Source organism: Bremia lactucae, linkage group LG6 (assembly GCF_004359215.1).
Source record: "Bremia lactucae strain SF5 linkage group LG6, whole genome shotgun sequence".
Lineage (NCBI taxonomy): Eukaryota > Oomycota > Peronosporomycetes > Peronosporales > Peronosporaceae > Bremia > Bremia lactucae.
Genome location: NC_090615.1, coordinates 5,845,634 through 5,858,961, shown reverse-complemented (window position 1 = coordinate 5,858,961; position 13,328 = coordinate 5,845,634). Strand labels below are relative to the sequence as shown.

The following is a 13,328-nucleotide window of genomic DNA, read 5'->3' as shown; positions in this document are numbered from 1 at the left end:
TCTCATTCGAAGGCTCATAATCAGCCGCCTGACGGGTATCAGGCGACTGTTCCATCCTCCCCGAGTCGGCCATTTCGTCCGACTCGCACTCATAATCGACCTCTAAAGAGGGGTCGTACTCACGTGGTGAATCACCACGTGCACTCGCAACACCAAGTGTTGTGCGAGTGGAAGACACTACGGTAGACGGAACGTCTACCGCAAGAGATAACAATGCGTCACCCGCGGCTGCACGAACCGCAGCCGAAGGTTCAGCGCTATCTTCACCCCGCATGAATTGTTCCTTCATGCGATGGAATTTAAAATGATGGATCTGACCAATCAAAAACATTTTAAAAATTAAGTGGTCATTTAGCGACCACTCCACCTAATGACATTCAGAGTGATTGTCGTTTAAGGGAGGGGTGATGTAACGGGGTGTATCGTTACATGAAATTAACACTAAAAGGTTGTTAATTAATATTATCTAAAAGATAGATAACATTTGGAGGAAATTACTTAAAAATAGTAATTTCCTGAAATCTTATCCATAAATAGGTATAGGCCATTATATCTATTTATCCCGCGGACTAATCAACTGTAGATGTAAACAAAAGAGAGAGAAAGATAAGTTAGATTTCAATTGCATGTTTAGTATAAGTTTATAATTAAGTTAGAGTTAACAGATAGGAAGAAGAGATACTTAATTATATTAATACAGTTTTCATTTAACCCTCTTTAAGCTAGTTGCCTTAAAGAGAAGTCTTCCTCTGCACGTACTAGTGTACGTGAAAAAACGTAAGGCACCACTCGCAACTGGAGCAGTGCGAAGTGGACTTGTACTGAAGCAGTACAAGTCTTAGTGCCCCGTTACAATTCATGGGTACGTAGAAAGGGGCAACTATTATACACCTTAAAAGGTTAATTTTCTTTTCGATCAATGCGCAAGCCTAAGGAAGGTACTTGATGCTGTAAGTTAAAAAAGAGGAACTGAACTTTAATTAGGTAATTTAAATCTTTAACCTTACCCTAGCAAAATTACAATAAATTTCGGCCGCCAGATTTATATCTGGCGGCTGCTACAAATGGTACCCATATAAAAGGGATTTTAGTGATTATCTATTTTAATCAGAACAAAAGGGTCTTTTACCCATAAAGTAAACGTACTACAACAACAGTTCACCATCCGAAGTGTACCCAATTACGACATTCCATGGTGATTCGGATCTCTTTGATATATTCTGTTTATCTTTGCAGAGACTTAAAGTTATTGTAAAAAAGCTTTTTCAATCGATTCATTGCGGCAATGCTAAGCGTTTTTACGCAAAAGTACAGCTGGTAGACGGTCTCAATCATTGTCTCCTTTCCGTCATTGTGACGGCCAGAATATCTATGATTGAGTCTCGGTTGAAACAAGTTGGAGCGCACTAACGAATTAGTAAACAGTCCTACCATAGCTTTCATTGCCATATGTCGTCCAATGCATGATCGGGATCCAGCACCAAATGTCAAGTCCACACCACGTTTAAAAGCATCCTCCGCTATCTGATCTAAGGGAATCAGCACATGCGTATTCAGGGCGATCTCCATCGCAGCATCACCGATAGGAAAGAAACGCTCAACAACTGGAAACGGATGAGCCTTAGAGACACATTGTCGAATAATCTTTGGTGTAATCCGAGTCCATGAAGGTGTTGTTTTGACCCATTCTTGAATTTCCACCGCAATGTCTGTCAAATTGATAGCTGGTGAAATTATAAATGGTTGCAAAATGAGCGAATAGTATTCTAAATCTGCCCACTTATCCCCAAAGAGAGCAAACAAGTCAGTCGTCTTTCGTACTTCTGCTACACACCACTCGATAGTTCGTTGTTTCATACCCACGTCGGCAAACCCTTTTAACGCAATTTCCTTTCGCCACTCCCACGTTGAAAGGCAAACCTCTCCAAACTTGTCGGAATCGAACTTTCTTTTAAAAATCCACTCGTAAAAACAACGGATTGAAAGCTCATTAAGCTTGTGAGCATCAATAATTGCGTTGGATTTTAGCAATTCATGTCCATGAGTTTCGAATAGAGTCGTAAGGTTGGCGATCGGCTGTAAAACTTGTAGCAATTTTGTGAATTGCGTCTTCATTTTTCGCCATTGTGCTCCACTGACGGATTCCAGCGAAACCACAGGGTACCACGCTGGCAACGATAGTTTCGCTTCGATTAGTTGACCTTTGTTGTCCGAGGATTTCAAAACGTGAAATGCGAAATTTGGCTCGGTGACCCATTGAAGTTTTACACCTTCACACAAGGCCAACAATTGCAACAAACACCCACGAAGACATTGAGACCGCATTCCAATTGCCGCAAATACCACAACAATTGCCGTGAGCACAAGAACCGCACAAAGTATCCATTGATGCAATGACATTATTTCCAACTAGAAAACGAACAACAAACGTTTTCTTTTAATCATCGTCACTTTATTTCTTAAAACTAAGTACCTAAATACGATGATTGGTCATTTTTTATTCCAGCTATTTACCAGTCGTCACCAAACAATTATTGTATTGCCATTTCTTCGTGTCCTCCTTCCTCAATGGTGAGCATATCAACGTCTTTGCAGCCCACATTAGCTGCAGATATTGAGGCAATCCCGCTACAGCCCGATGTCAATGACCCCGCGACTTACAAGCGTAGTCAGGATTCCAATTGGAAGAATACTGGGCTCGACGACATTTATAGTATGTGGGACAAGCTCATTCCGATTGACGAGCTGCCTAAGTATGAACAAATGGGTCTTTTTCTCGTTGAACACAATCCTCAGACTGCGCGAGAGCTTGAAAAGGTATTTGTCTTGCTACGACGCAAATTTAAGTGTTTGCCAAAAAAGTCCCAAATGAAATTTGCATTAAGTCTATTGGTACAAAAAGGGGCGGCACCAAATGGCTTGGCACTTGAGAAATTGCTTGTCAAAAAAGCTCAAAAGAGTCAGTCCGGGGTCCTCGTCGTCACGGTTCTCACGAGTCCATATCCGAGTGTCAATGGAAAGAAACAAAAGTTTAGTTGTCAGTGGAATTGTTACTACTGTCCAAATGAACCCGATCAGCCACGTAGTTACTTGCACGACGAGCCAAGTGTTTTACGAGCAAATCGAAATGATTTTGATCCCGTGTTGCAATTCTGTGACCGGTGTGTGACATTGGCCATGAATGGGCACCCAGTTGATAAAATTGAGCTTTTGGTCCTTGGTGGCACGTGGGCAAGTTACCCCATTGCGTATCAAGAGTTTTTCATTCGTGACTTGTTTTATGCGGCCAATACGTTTTTTGAGCGCCAAAAGCGAGCACGTCATAGTCTCCAAGACGAAAAGCTAGAGAATGAAACAGCTGCGGTGAAAATCATTGGCATTACGCTCGAAACGCGCCCCGATTGCATCACTCCGGACGAATTGCGTCGTTTTCGTAAATATGGGTGCACCCGTGTCCAATTGGGTATTCAGCATACAGACGATGGTATTTTAAAAAAAATTAATCGCGGACATACAGTGGCTCAAGCCATTGAAGCACTCAAGTTGCTTCGAGACTGTTGCTATAAAACCGATATTCATTTGATGCCGAATTTACCCGGAAGTGATCCTGAAAAGGATCGAAAAATGTTTCAATATGTACTCGAATCTCCCGACTTGCAAGCAGATCAATGGAAAATCTATCCGTGTGAAATCACGCCATGGACGGTGATTAAAAAATGGTTTGATGAAGGCACGTATCGGCCGTACGGAGATGATCAACTCATTGAATTATTAATGAATGTCAAAGCTCAAGTACATCCCTGGATTCGTCTCAACCGCGTGATTCGTGATATTCCAAGTCAATATATTCTAGGAGGTATGGATGAACCAAATTTGCGTCAAGTAATTGGTGTTAAAATGAAACAACGAGGCACTCCATGCAAGTGTATTCGATGTCGTGAGGTGAAAACGGATGACGTGGCGATTGCAAACGCCGAGTTGGTACTTCGTCACTATCAAGCGAATGAAGGAGATGAATATTTCTTGAGTTTTGAAACCCCCGATCGTTCAAAGATTTGTGGTTTTGTACGCTTGCGTCTTTCGAAAACTTCCGGTGGGGGGGTCTTTGAAGAACTACAAGGTGCCGCTTTGGTCCGTGAATTGCATGTCTACGGTCAACTTGTTGCTGCTACAACGAACACTACTTTGAAAACGTCGGAGTTGTCGAATCGTTCGCATGCTCAGCATACGGGCTTTGGTACGCAATTGATGATGAAAGCCGAAGAAATTGCTCGCGCACACGGATATACCAAAATGGCGGTCATTGCAGGAGTTGGAGTTCGGAATTTCTATCGACGATTGGGATTTGAAGTTGAAGGGGAAGGAGAATTGATGATAAAGCATTTTGTACCCGCAAGTCTTTGGTCGGAAGTAGTATCCTTTCGTGTCTTTAATCGTTCAAGTCGACAGCTTTTGACGGCATTGATTGCCGGAAGTGCGATTCTTGGCATTGTGACTGTCGGAGCACTTCGACGAAAGTAGAAGGAGCGCGTTTATTTGGTAGTAGCAATAGCACTCAATTCAAAGAGGTGATTATGATGTTAAAAGTACGATGGAAGATCAAAAATTGCTTTTTGACGTGTTAAATTTTTTTTTAATTTTTAATTTTTATTGGATTTGACTTGTAAACTATTGTAGCAACGATTTGGTGTTAAGCATAGTGGAAACGTGTTGCACAATTTGTACGACCATCATTGGATCACGTTTTGCCATGTCATGAAAAGCTTGGGTCTTTGAAATTGATTCCAGGTTCCGAAGTGTGAAAGCAAAGCAAGCGTCTCGGAGCGTAGAATCGTTGTGTTGAATAGCAAGAAGCAACGTAGTGGCAGCGTTGTCAATACGAAGCGATTCCAATAACTTTTTTGAACAGAGTCGTCTTAAGTTTTTTATTTGAAACTGCATGTCAAAGTGGAGGAACGAGACCAGAGTGTTAGTGTATTCAAGAGCGTCCAACCTTAAGATCAAGTACCCGATTTGCAGCGGCGTACAACTCGATTACATCTTTACTCAAAATCTGGACGTGCTCGGTATAAACAAACTCGAGTACGTGCAAGAACGTCGCACGGCTTACGTCCGCAACTTGTACACGTGAAGTTCGACTTTGTAAATTCTGTACGTACACAAGTTTCGTGATATTGCAATATAACGCACACCCATCTTGGAACGTACCACATCTGAAAGCAAGCTCTTAAAGTACTTGTTTCGAATACAAATGCACTTGTGTGCGTAAAACTCCGTGCTGTCAACTGAAAAGATACTTAACGTCACATATAGCCTCCATTGTCAACAGTACCCGTCTCGTACCGACAAAGACTACATCGCTCAGTAGTTTATTGTTGACTAACGACCGTAAGTGAGTTCCCATGGTATCTTCAGCATGTTTTGCTGCTTCATTCGGACTTGTAGCCACTGCCGTTTCCAATCCCGCTTTCGGAGTTTGTTTTGTCAAAAGAGGACTCGTTTCAAAATCAAAACTAAAACAAAATGGCTCGTCACTACGAGCATCAAATGTAGCGCTATTTTCACTCTCACTCTCGACACTCGTCTCTAGAATACTCTTCTCCTCCTTTTCCGTTGCGCTGGAAGAAGTGCTTGTGAACGACTTGGGACTAATGCCATTATCGTGCTTCTTTTGGCGCTTCACATGCGACTCCATCGTATCGCTCGTACTGCTCTGAGTACTGTTAAAAGTAGGTACGAAACCATCCTTTAAAATGGCTCTCTTTCCTCGCTCTGACTGGTTATGCTCGGTCGTGGCTATCCTTAGTAATTTCCACTTGACTTGATCGAGGGTGGCACGAAAACTCCATCCTTTCTCTTTCACTGCGTGATTAAAGACGACTGTTTTAACTTCATACGACTCGTCTTTTGTATTCGCATCAATTTGTTGAAGCAACGTCGTTCGTTTGGGATACCACCCATTCGAGAGCGACTGGATCGGTTCATTTGGCACATTGTTGCATAGTTTTTTCAAATGCGATTGAATTTCGGGTAACGTAAAGGCAGGTTCGGGCAAGAGCAAAAAGTCACGTCTGGAATGTAGCTCCTGAGTGAAAACATGCATTCGTTCTGGCCACGTCCCGTAGCGACCGGCAACGGATAACAAGAGTTCATCATGCTCAATTGCCCATCGAGACGATGCCATTGAAAAAAACGGGTTGGTCGAAAGCAACAAAGGTTGATGACACAAGTTCTCTTCCTTAGGGTCAGAGAGGGTCCGGTTTGTATTGCCAGAGCATGTTTTGGCATGCATTTGAGAGCTTTTTAGCAGTCAAATTTTTTAGAACGTTGCTTTTATGGCATTGCATGTCATTCTATAAAGCTAAAGATACTGGCTCTTAAAATTTTGTTGCCATAAATGCAAAGACTACTTGGGCTAAAGAATTTCGTCCAAATTGGTAATTAAACAATTTGTGAATTTCTTGCAAGCACTTATAAATCAAGATCAGAATTGGGTTAAGCTATGAACCTACGGCAAAGCCGAAGAAAGCCAGTACTTGAGGGTATTACAAATTTAGAATCAATCACCCACTGTGGTTGCTAAAAACAAACACTACCCATGTGCTGCCCGTTATTTTCTCGACTCGAGATGATTGAAAAGCTTAGCCTCTAGATTACCGAATCTCAGTTTTGATCCGCTTCGTCTCGACGTGTTATTGTTAAAGACCTAGCAAGCTGCAAAAGGTTAATCATCGTGCGCGAAAAGGTAGGATGGAATATTCTTTTGTCAAGAAAAGCAAATTCTAGCGTCAACATCATCCTCATTAGCTTACGCTGGTGAGTACCAGATAACAGTTTTGCACTTGGCGCTTAGCCACGTTCTGTTTTAATGAAATGCTTCTGTCATTTTCCGTCAATGAAACAGAAATGTTAACCACTTTTTCATTGTGCACAGTTTTTCTTAAATGGAATTGCTGCGGTCAATGGGTATGTTAATAAAAAAGGGGTGAATATAGGGGTTATCGACAAAATTCTATTTATAAAGGTGTGTCCGTAGCACAAATGAGCAATTTTTCTTTTGAAAATAAAAAATATTATGCCAAAGGTCGCACGAATATTATAAAGCTTTCAAATTAACCGCGATCTTTGTCTTCATTTTACTTGCGCGATTCAAAAATGTTTCACATAGTTTTAAAAAATGTTTTTCTGCCACTCCTGATCTCTCACAACAAGCTTATGCGCGACTTGCGGCTCGCTCACGAAGCTTTTCTTTGACATCATCTACCGCCTCCTTCGCACGCTCAACAAAGCTCGGCGACGACGTGAGCGATTTCTGTGTAATAGTAATTTGATGACTCAAAGCGCTAAGATTGAAATTGTCGCGCACAATTGACTTCACAAGCGCCTCGAGTGTATTGGTATCACACACGAACATTTCGAGGTGGTCTTGTTCGCGGTCACGCTTGCGAACTTTAAATGTACTCTGGACGACCTCAGATTGGTTGTGTACCTTGTCATAGTTGCGCGCCGTCGTATGCAGGACATCCATGGCTTTCGCTATAGCTTCCATGCCATTGCGTGCTGCCTCAATCTCCATATCGGATGGTTCGGAGATTTGACTAATGGCATTGGCAACTCGTTTGAGCTCAAAAGACGTGTCTTTTGCTTTGCGCATGTCGTTTCGCATAAATACAGTGGCCGAGTGGATAAAAAGTTTACCATGGCAACTGTCGACTCTTAAAAGATGTTGCTTAAGTAGTCGAATACATTGTTTCGCATCGTCGGCTGTCTGGCAAAGCACCTTTTTAAGCGAGGCAAACTCCTGATTGGCAATAGCGCTGCAATGAATCTTGCCCATCTTTTAAACACGAGCGCAATTAATTTGTGGTGGTACTTACCAATGGGTCGCGATACTAAATAAGATGGTTCAAGCCCCAAGATACCGCCTTTTGTTGGCTGCTAATGTCTCTTACGATAAACACTGAGACATTCGCAATGACATGGACTCCTAAAATCAAGTCTATAATGTCCATTCTCAAACCGATTTCTCAACATTAAAAATATCAATTAATGCACCCATTTGCCTTGAAACGAAAAAAGATCAAATTTAAGCAAGGAATATTTAAAAAAAAGGCGCAAAATCCCTTTCATTCCCCATTTTCCAATTCTTTTTTTTTTTCATACGTTTCCAACTTCACGATCCATCTCTTTCTTCTTGCGACTATTTCCTCGCTTAACTTTTACCTTTTCAGCTTTCTCCGACTTGTCCATCTTTTCACTTTCCACTCCTGCTTCGACATCCGTTGGTTCTTGCAAGGCAATGCGACCCGTTGCTTCGAGACTTTCACGGCATTTCGCAATCCACGCCACCAATTCTTCCAATGCAACTAGCAACACACAAAACAAAAACAACAACATCAATCAACCCCCTTTTTCTTTCAATCACTTGCCACAACACCGTACTTTTGCCATCATTGTCTTCATCAATCAACGAAATGACCCATTCGACATCTTCTTGGGTATTTGCTTTTCGTAATATCGTCATCACGGCATCTCGTAGCTCCTCGGCCGAGAGCACTCCGTCACTATCGCGATCCAAAAGATTCAATCGATCGCCTACATGGCGATCCACTTGTTCAATCTCGACTTCGAGATTCGATAACATTGATTCGAGTTTCTTCATCATTCGACCCGCAGTCTTGTTCTCAGTGGCTTGTGCCCCAATGCGACCGGCCGCCAATAATCCGTCGACATCCATCTCGTACTTGTTCTGTTTCAATTGACTAACCGTCTGACGTTCTTTTTCCACAAGCGACTTGAATGCCAATGACTCGAGAGCACTTAATTCCTCTAAACTCACAATCTTTTCAATGGATTTAGGAATTCCAATCGTCTCGTCGTGTCCTTTCATCTCCGTCATGGTACTTGAAACCAATCGATTCGATTGTGCTTTCTCATAAATCACGTCCGAAATGACTTGTTCGACCGAAGTGACCTTATCCGTCGCATGAACTTCACTCTCGGCTTGTTTCTGAGCTTCCGTGTCTTTCTTCTGCGCTTCATCCCGATACTTTTCTTCATCCGCTATCATTTCGTTCTGATATCGAATACTATCGAGCTTTAATTTTCGCATCTCGGGCGTCTCACTCACCATAGAAGCCTTGGCAGCCAATGCCACTTCCGTCACGACTTCTTCGTCCATGGAAGACATGGACGTCGCCAAAGCTTGTTCTAAATTATCCGTGGCCGTGATATTCAGCGCCCTCGACATGATGAGCAACGACGCTGGAACGTTCTTATTAATGGACAAATCCAACCATTGTCGCATTTGACGCACATACCCGGCTTTCGTTAATCCCGTGGCACGCATTCCACGTTCAACACACGCGAATTGGAGTTCTTCTTTATTCAACGAATCCAATCCTTCCCAAAGAATCGCTTGATCGTCTTTTTTCAACTGTCGAATGCGATTTCGTAGCTGAAAACGAAGCAAATTGTCATTTCCATAATGCTGGACCCCCATGAAACGACACATGCCCACAAGTTGAGGACGGGAGATGTTGTCAAGCATTAATTCATCATTAAACAATTGCGCGACTTGGAGGGTTTCATCCGCGGTTAAAGGTTCTCCACACTGTGCGCGTTCAATGAAATTCATGACTTCACTTGCTGTTGCCTTGCGTTCTTCCGACACACCTTCCGTATCGTGGGTATCCTGCATGATTTCCTTGACCGTGTCTTGTAGAAAACCTGCCAAGGCCACACGGAGTTGCAATTGCCGCTTCATGTCTTCTTCACGCTGATACGAATCTTTATACGTACTGGGAAGCATGTTTGGAAACATCTTGAGGGCCACGGGTAAGAGCAATTCCATAAATGGAACAACGACAAAGAATGCAAAGGGTACGAGACGAAGAAGATCTGCTACTGTGCGTTGTAATTGCTTGCGTTCTCGTCGAGAGAGGGCATTCCCTTTTAAAAGACGACGAAGAATGCGTGTGGAAGTCGACACATCCGCGTACAAGAGCTTCGTGCCAAGCCAATAATGATCCACTTCATGCTTGACTTTTCCTTTTAGTGTAAGAAGCCACGCTTTTACAGACGCAGGGTCCGTGCACAGCACTTGAAAAGCATGCGCAACGGCTTGTATGCCTTGTATGGCAAGCTGGGGCGTTCGTTTAAGCAACGACACGGCACGTTCCGGTACTTTTGGAAGCGCTTTTTCCGTCACGCGAAGAAGTCGTCGCTCTCCACCTTTTTCAAGCGCCGACTCGAGCTTTTCCTCCAAGACGCGAATTTTACTCCGTCGACGTCGAGCCGCGGCAACTTTTTTCTTATGCGCGGCGACGTCTGCGGAGGAAGATGGAATAGCTGGTTCTGTTACTGGAGATTTGGTAGGCAAGGTGGCAAATTCACGGAAGTGTGCGTGGCGAAATACGCGCGGATATGGGGCCAGTGGCTGCGCAAGGGATATCGACGACTGGTGACGATTCCGATAGCTTGAAAAGTCGCTCTGAAAGCGTATTAAAGGTGCAAGGTGACACGTTGCTTGGGCATGAAGATGTGTACGAGTTGCATTGCACCGTAGCGGCTGCGGACGCGGCATCTTGCGAAGACTAGAGCGCAACATGCGACTTCGTCGACAACAGTAGCAAGGCGGTGGCTCGTACGAGACGACGTTGTGGTGTGGTGTACATCAATTATGAAACTAGGATGTTTTTATAGTAATTTCGGTTTTACTTCTTAGTAATAAGTTGACTCTAAAAAAACGACTACTTTAGTTTGAGCGAAAAACGGTTTCTTGGATCGAGACGACATGGCGCGCTTCCGGTCGATGATGCACGTTAACGCGCTACGTCTGAATGCTACGGCGAAAGGCGCTTTTTTAATCTCCTCTACTACATTGCGCACCTTTGTCTATATACTTGCCTTTGTTCTGGCGGTTCTTTTAGCGAGTTCGATTGTTGCCGTTGAGCCACCGCCTGACTTTTTGTCAAACACTTTATGGGCTCTTTCTTCGGACGAAATCAATTTAGAAAGAGCCCAATTCAAGACTCAGGTGCTTCATATTGTGCCTGATCTCGTGCCTATTGACGTAAACTGTGATAAAATCGAACGTTGCGACAAAAAGGGCGTGTGTGCAATTGTTTGCAAACACGGTAGTGTCCAGATGGACCACTGGGCTCAAAAAGCGCTAAAATTGCAACGGAAACTTGCGTACCGACGCAACTTTTGCTCGGCAACATTGCTTGGAAGCCACAATTCGGCAATTAATATTGCCGATGGGTACGGCGTAGAAGACCATGTGTTTGAGGGGTACTTGCATTACTTCAAGTGGTTTAAAAAAGGCATGACGATCCATACAAATGACCAGCTGTTTTCGTTGACGGACCAGTTGCACATGGGGGTACGTTTTATTGAGCTTGATGTGCATTGGTTCGATGATGATCTGCATATTGCCCATTGTGGCGGATTTAAACTTAAGTTGCTCGACGGCATAATTACCGTGTTTAATGATATTGCAAAAATTTTGGGCACGGACATTGAATGGGATTCTGAAACTATTGGTTGCAAACCCAGTATGAGTAGCATTCCAGCAAAAGAGCAGCGACCATTAAAAGACGCGTTAAATGAACTGTCGATGTGGCTTCATGCTCCGGAGAATCAGGATGAATTTTTAATCGTATTCTTTGATGATGAAACGGATCTTATGAAATGGAACAAGGTGGGAAAGTTGCTAGACTATATAAAAGAATATTTTGCCGAAAACGAGATCCTTCGACCACTTGATTTGGCGGTACGTTCGTATTGGATTTTTTAATGTACAATACTTGACAATTATTGATTATTGTACGAAATGATTTCAGTACAATACAAAGTGGCCAACCTTTGAAGAGCTTCTAAGTGTTGGAAAGCGTGTTGTCTTTATGAGTGGCATCGATTACCTTGCGTCTGGAGAGGAGATTCTTTTTGTTAAAGACACTGTGTGTAATTGGCAAGAGCCGCATCTTCCGCTTTCTTTGTTTCCAGATTGCCATTTTCACGAGTCAGCAACGAAAACTCCAGGAAGTCCAGATAACAAATTGACGATTTTTCGTCCAGAAACGAGCGAAATTGAGTACGGAATCCTCAATGCCGCAGGTCAATTCGGTATCAATCAAAATTTATTGAACGAAAAATCGCTTCCTGGGGTAATTAATTGTGGCATCAACTTACCATCACCGGACAATATTACTCCTAAGCGCGTGGAAGCTACTATTTGGGTGGTCACTAAAGGACATGAGCTCCAACCTCAAAAGTGTGTGGCACTGTTGCAACAGTCAAAGACTTGGCAAAGCGTAGATTGCAACACAAAGAACTTGGTGGCGGCATGTGTTGATGTAAACAACCCACGCCATTGGCAGCTTGGAAGCTCGTCGGTCGTTGAAGCCGACGCAGTTGTCGCTTGCGCAGCTTTGCCTTTTACCGTAATGGAGTATTCCGTCCCTGCATGTGGATATGAAAATGAGCTTTTGTATCGATTATTAATGATGCAACAAAACGGATTGAACTCGACGGCGGGTGTGTGGTTGAATGCAAAACATTATGTTGATGACGTCTACTCGACGAGAATTAACGAAAGTGTTGTCCACGCGACGACACTTTTAGTATCAGGAGTAACCTCAATTGAGTAGTCATTCGATACGGTAGTTTTTCATGGAAACAAATAAAAAGAAATGTAGTGAGGCTGGATCTTTTTCAATTAAATGTGTTCGTTGCAAAATTCTTATCTACTATTTATGGAAAATGAAAAATATTAATTTTATGCATAATATTGTACAAATATTACCAATGCAGGGCAGTAATGTGACAGTTCGGTTCATTTATTGGTTGGATCAACTCGATGTTTTTGCTGAAATATAAATTCAGGACTGTAAGAGGTAGTAGTACTTGTCCTCTCAACAACTATATTGAGAGCTTTGCTGGTGAAGCAAGGTTACCATTTCACGGGCCGCGTCAAGCCCATGTATTATGAAATCAGCGCTAGCCGCATATTGATCGTCATTCTGTTGCGCTAACAACATTATTCTAACGGCTGGCCCACTTGCGATCGAACCTATTAACGACTGCATTCCATTCGAGGTCAATCAAGTGAGCAAACCTCTAACACGTGGCGTGAAAGCCTTTACACATGTTCATCTTGGATGTAAAGAACGAAGTGCTACCAGGTATCATTCGCTAGTGCTGATTCAGTGCTAGCTATCCTTGCTGCTGCAGGTCAATGCATGCGCGTTGTCCTTAAAGATTGAAGACAGAACTCTCCAAGTTCAAAGCAGTAAAAATATGACTCCTTGCCGAGATGGTCCGTC

The 13,328-nt window shown here is 43.0% G+C and overlaps 6 protein-coding genes across 6 annotated transcripts; 2 read left to right on the top strand and 4 right to left on the bottom strand.

Annotated features, from left to right (window-relative positions):
- Positions 1-1,331: 1,331 nt before the first annotated feature.
- Positions 1,332-2,400, bottom strand: CCR75_000942 (uncharacterized protein; the record flags this gene model as incomplete). The annotated part of the gene is made up of 2 exons (XM_067959047.1): positions 1,332-1,406; positions 1,432-2,400. 2 exons carry the CDS (start codon positions 2,398-2,400, stop codon positions 1,332-1,334), a joined length of 1,044 nt encoding a protein of 347 aa, XP_067818478.1.
- Positions 2,401-2,482: 82 nt separating this feature from the next.
- On the top strand, positions 2,483-4,521 carry CCR75_000943 (uncharacterized protein; the record flags this gene model as incomplete). Its single annotated transcript, XM_067959048.1, is given in 2 exon segments — positions 2,483-2,489; positions 2,507-4,521. 2 exon segments carry the CDS (start codon positions 2,483-2,485, stop codon positions 4,519-4,521), a joined length of 2,022 nt encoding a protein of 673 aa, XP_067818479.1.
- Positions 4,522-4,668: 147 nt separating this feature from the next.
- Positions 4,669-6,184, bottom strand: CCR75_000944 (uncharacterized protein; the record flags this gene model as incomplete). Its single annotated transcript, XM_067959049.1, has 4 exons — positions 4,669-4,935; positions 5,009-5,149; positions 5,209-5,285; positions 5,344-6,184. The coding sequence occupies 4 exons, from the start codon at positions 6,182-6,184 to the stop codon at positions 4,669-4,671; spliced, it is 1,326 nt and encodes a 441-aa protein (XP_067818484.1).
- A 1,029-nt stretch (positions 6,185-7,213) lies between these two features.
- On the bottom strand, positions 7,214-7,837 carry CCR75_000945 (uncharacterized protein; the record flags this gene model as incomplete). Its single annotated transcript, XM_067959050.1, has 1 exon — positions 7,214-7,837. One exon carries the CDS (start codon positions 7,835-7,837, stop codon positions 7,214-7,216), a length of 624 nt encoding a protein of 207 aa, XP_067818485.1.
- Positions 7,838-7,910: 73 nt separating this feature from the next.
- On the bottom strand, positions 7,911-10,638 carry CCR75_000946 (uncharacterized protein). Its single transcript, XM_067959051.1, has 2 exons — positions 8,443-10,638; positions 7,911-8,366 (listed from the first exon to the last, which is right to left on the bottom strand). The coding sequence occupies exons 1-2, from the start codon at positions 10,607-10,609 to the stop codon at positions 8,158-8,160; spliced, it is 2,376 nt and encodes a 791-aa protein (XP_067818482.1). The 5' UTR covers positions 10,610-10,638; the 3' UTR covers positions 7,911-8,157.
- Positions 10,639-10,795: 157 nt separating this feature from the next.
- Positions 10,796-12,726, top strand: CCR75_000947 (uncharacterized protein; the record flags this gene model as incomplete). The annotated part of the gene is made up of 2 exons (XM_067959052.1): positions 10,796-11,776; positions 11,847-12,726. 2 exons carry the CDS (start codon positions 10,796-10,798, stop codon positions 12,651-12,653), a joined length of 1,788 nt encoding a protein of 595 aa, XP_067818483.1. The 3' UTR covers positions 12,654-12,726.
- Between the last annotated feature and the right edge of the window lie 602 nt (positions 12,727-13,328).

What these genes read in the sequence shown, in the direction of transcription:
- CCR75_000946 (XM_067959051.1), bottom strand. Translation starts at nt 10,609, where the DNA reads ATGTTGCGCTCTAGTCTTCGCAAGATGCCGCGTCCGCAGCCGCTACGG. An exon ending in TGAAGACAATGATGGCAAAA is followed by an intron (nt 8,367 to 8,442) that starts GTACGGTGTTGT and finishes GTGTGTTGCTAG; the next exon opens with TTGCATTGGAAGAATTGGTG.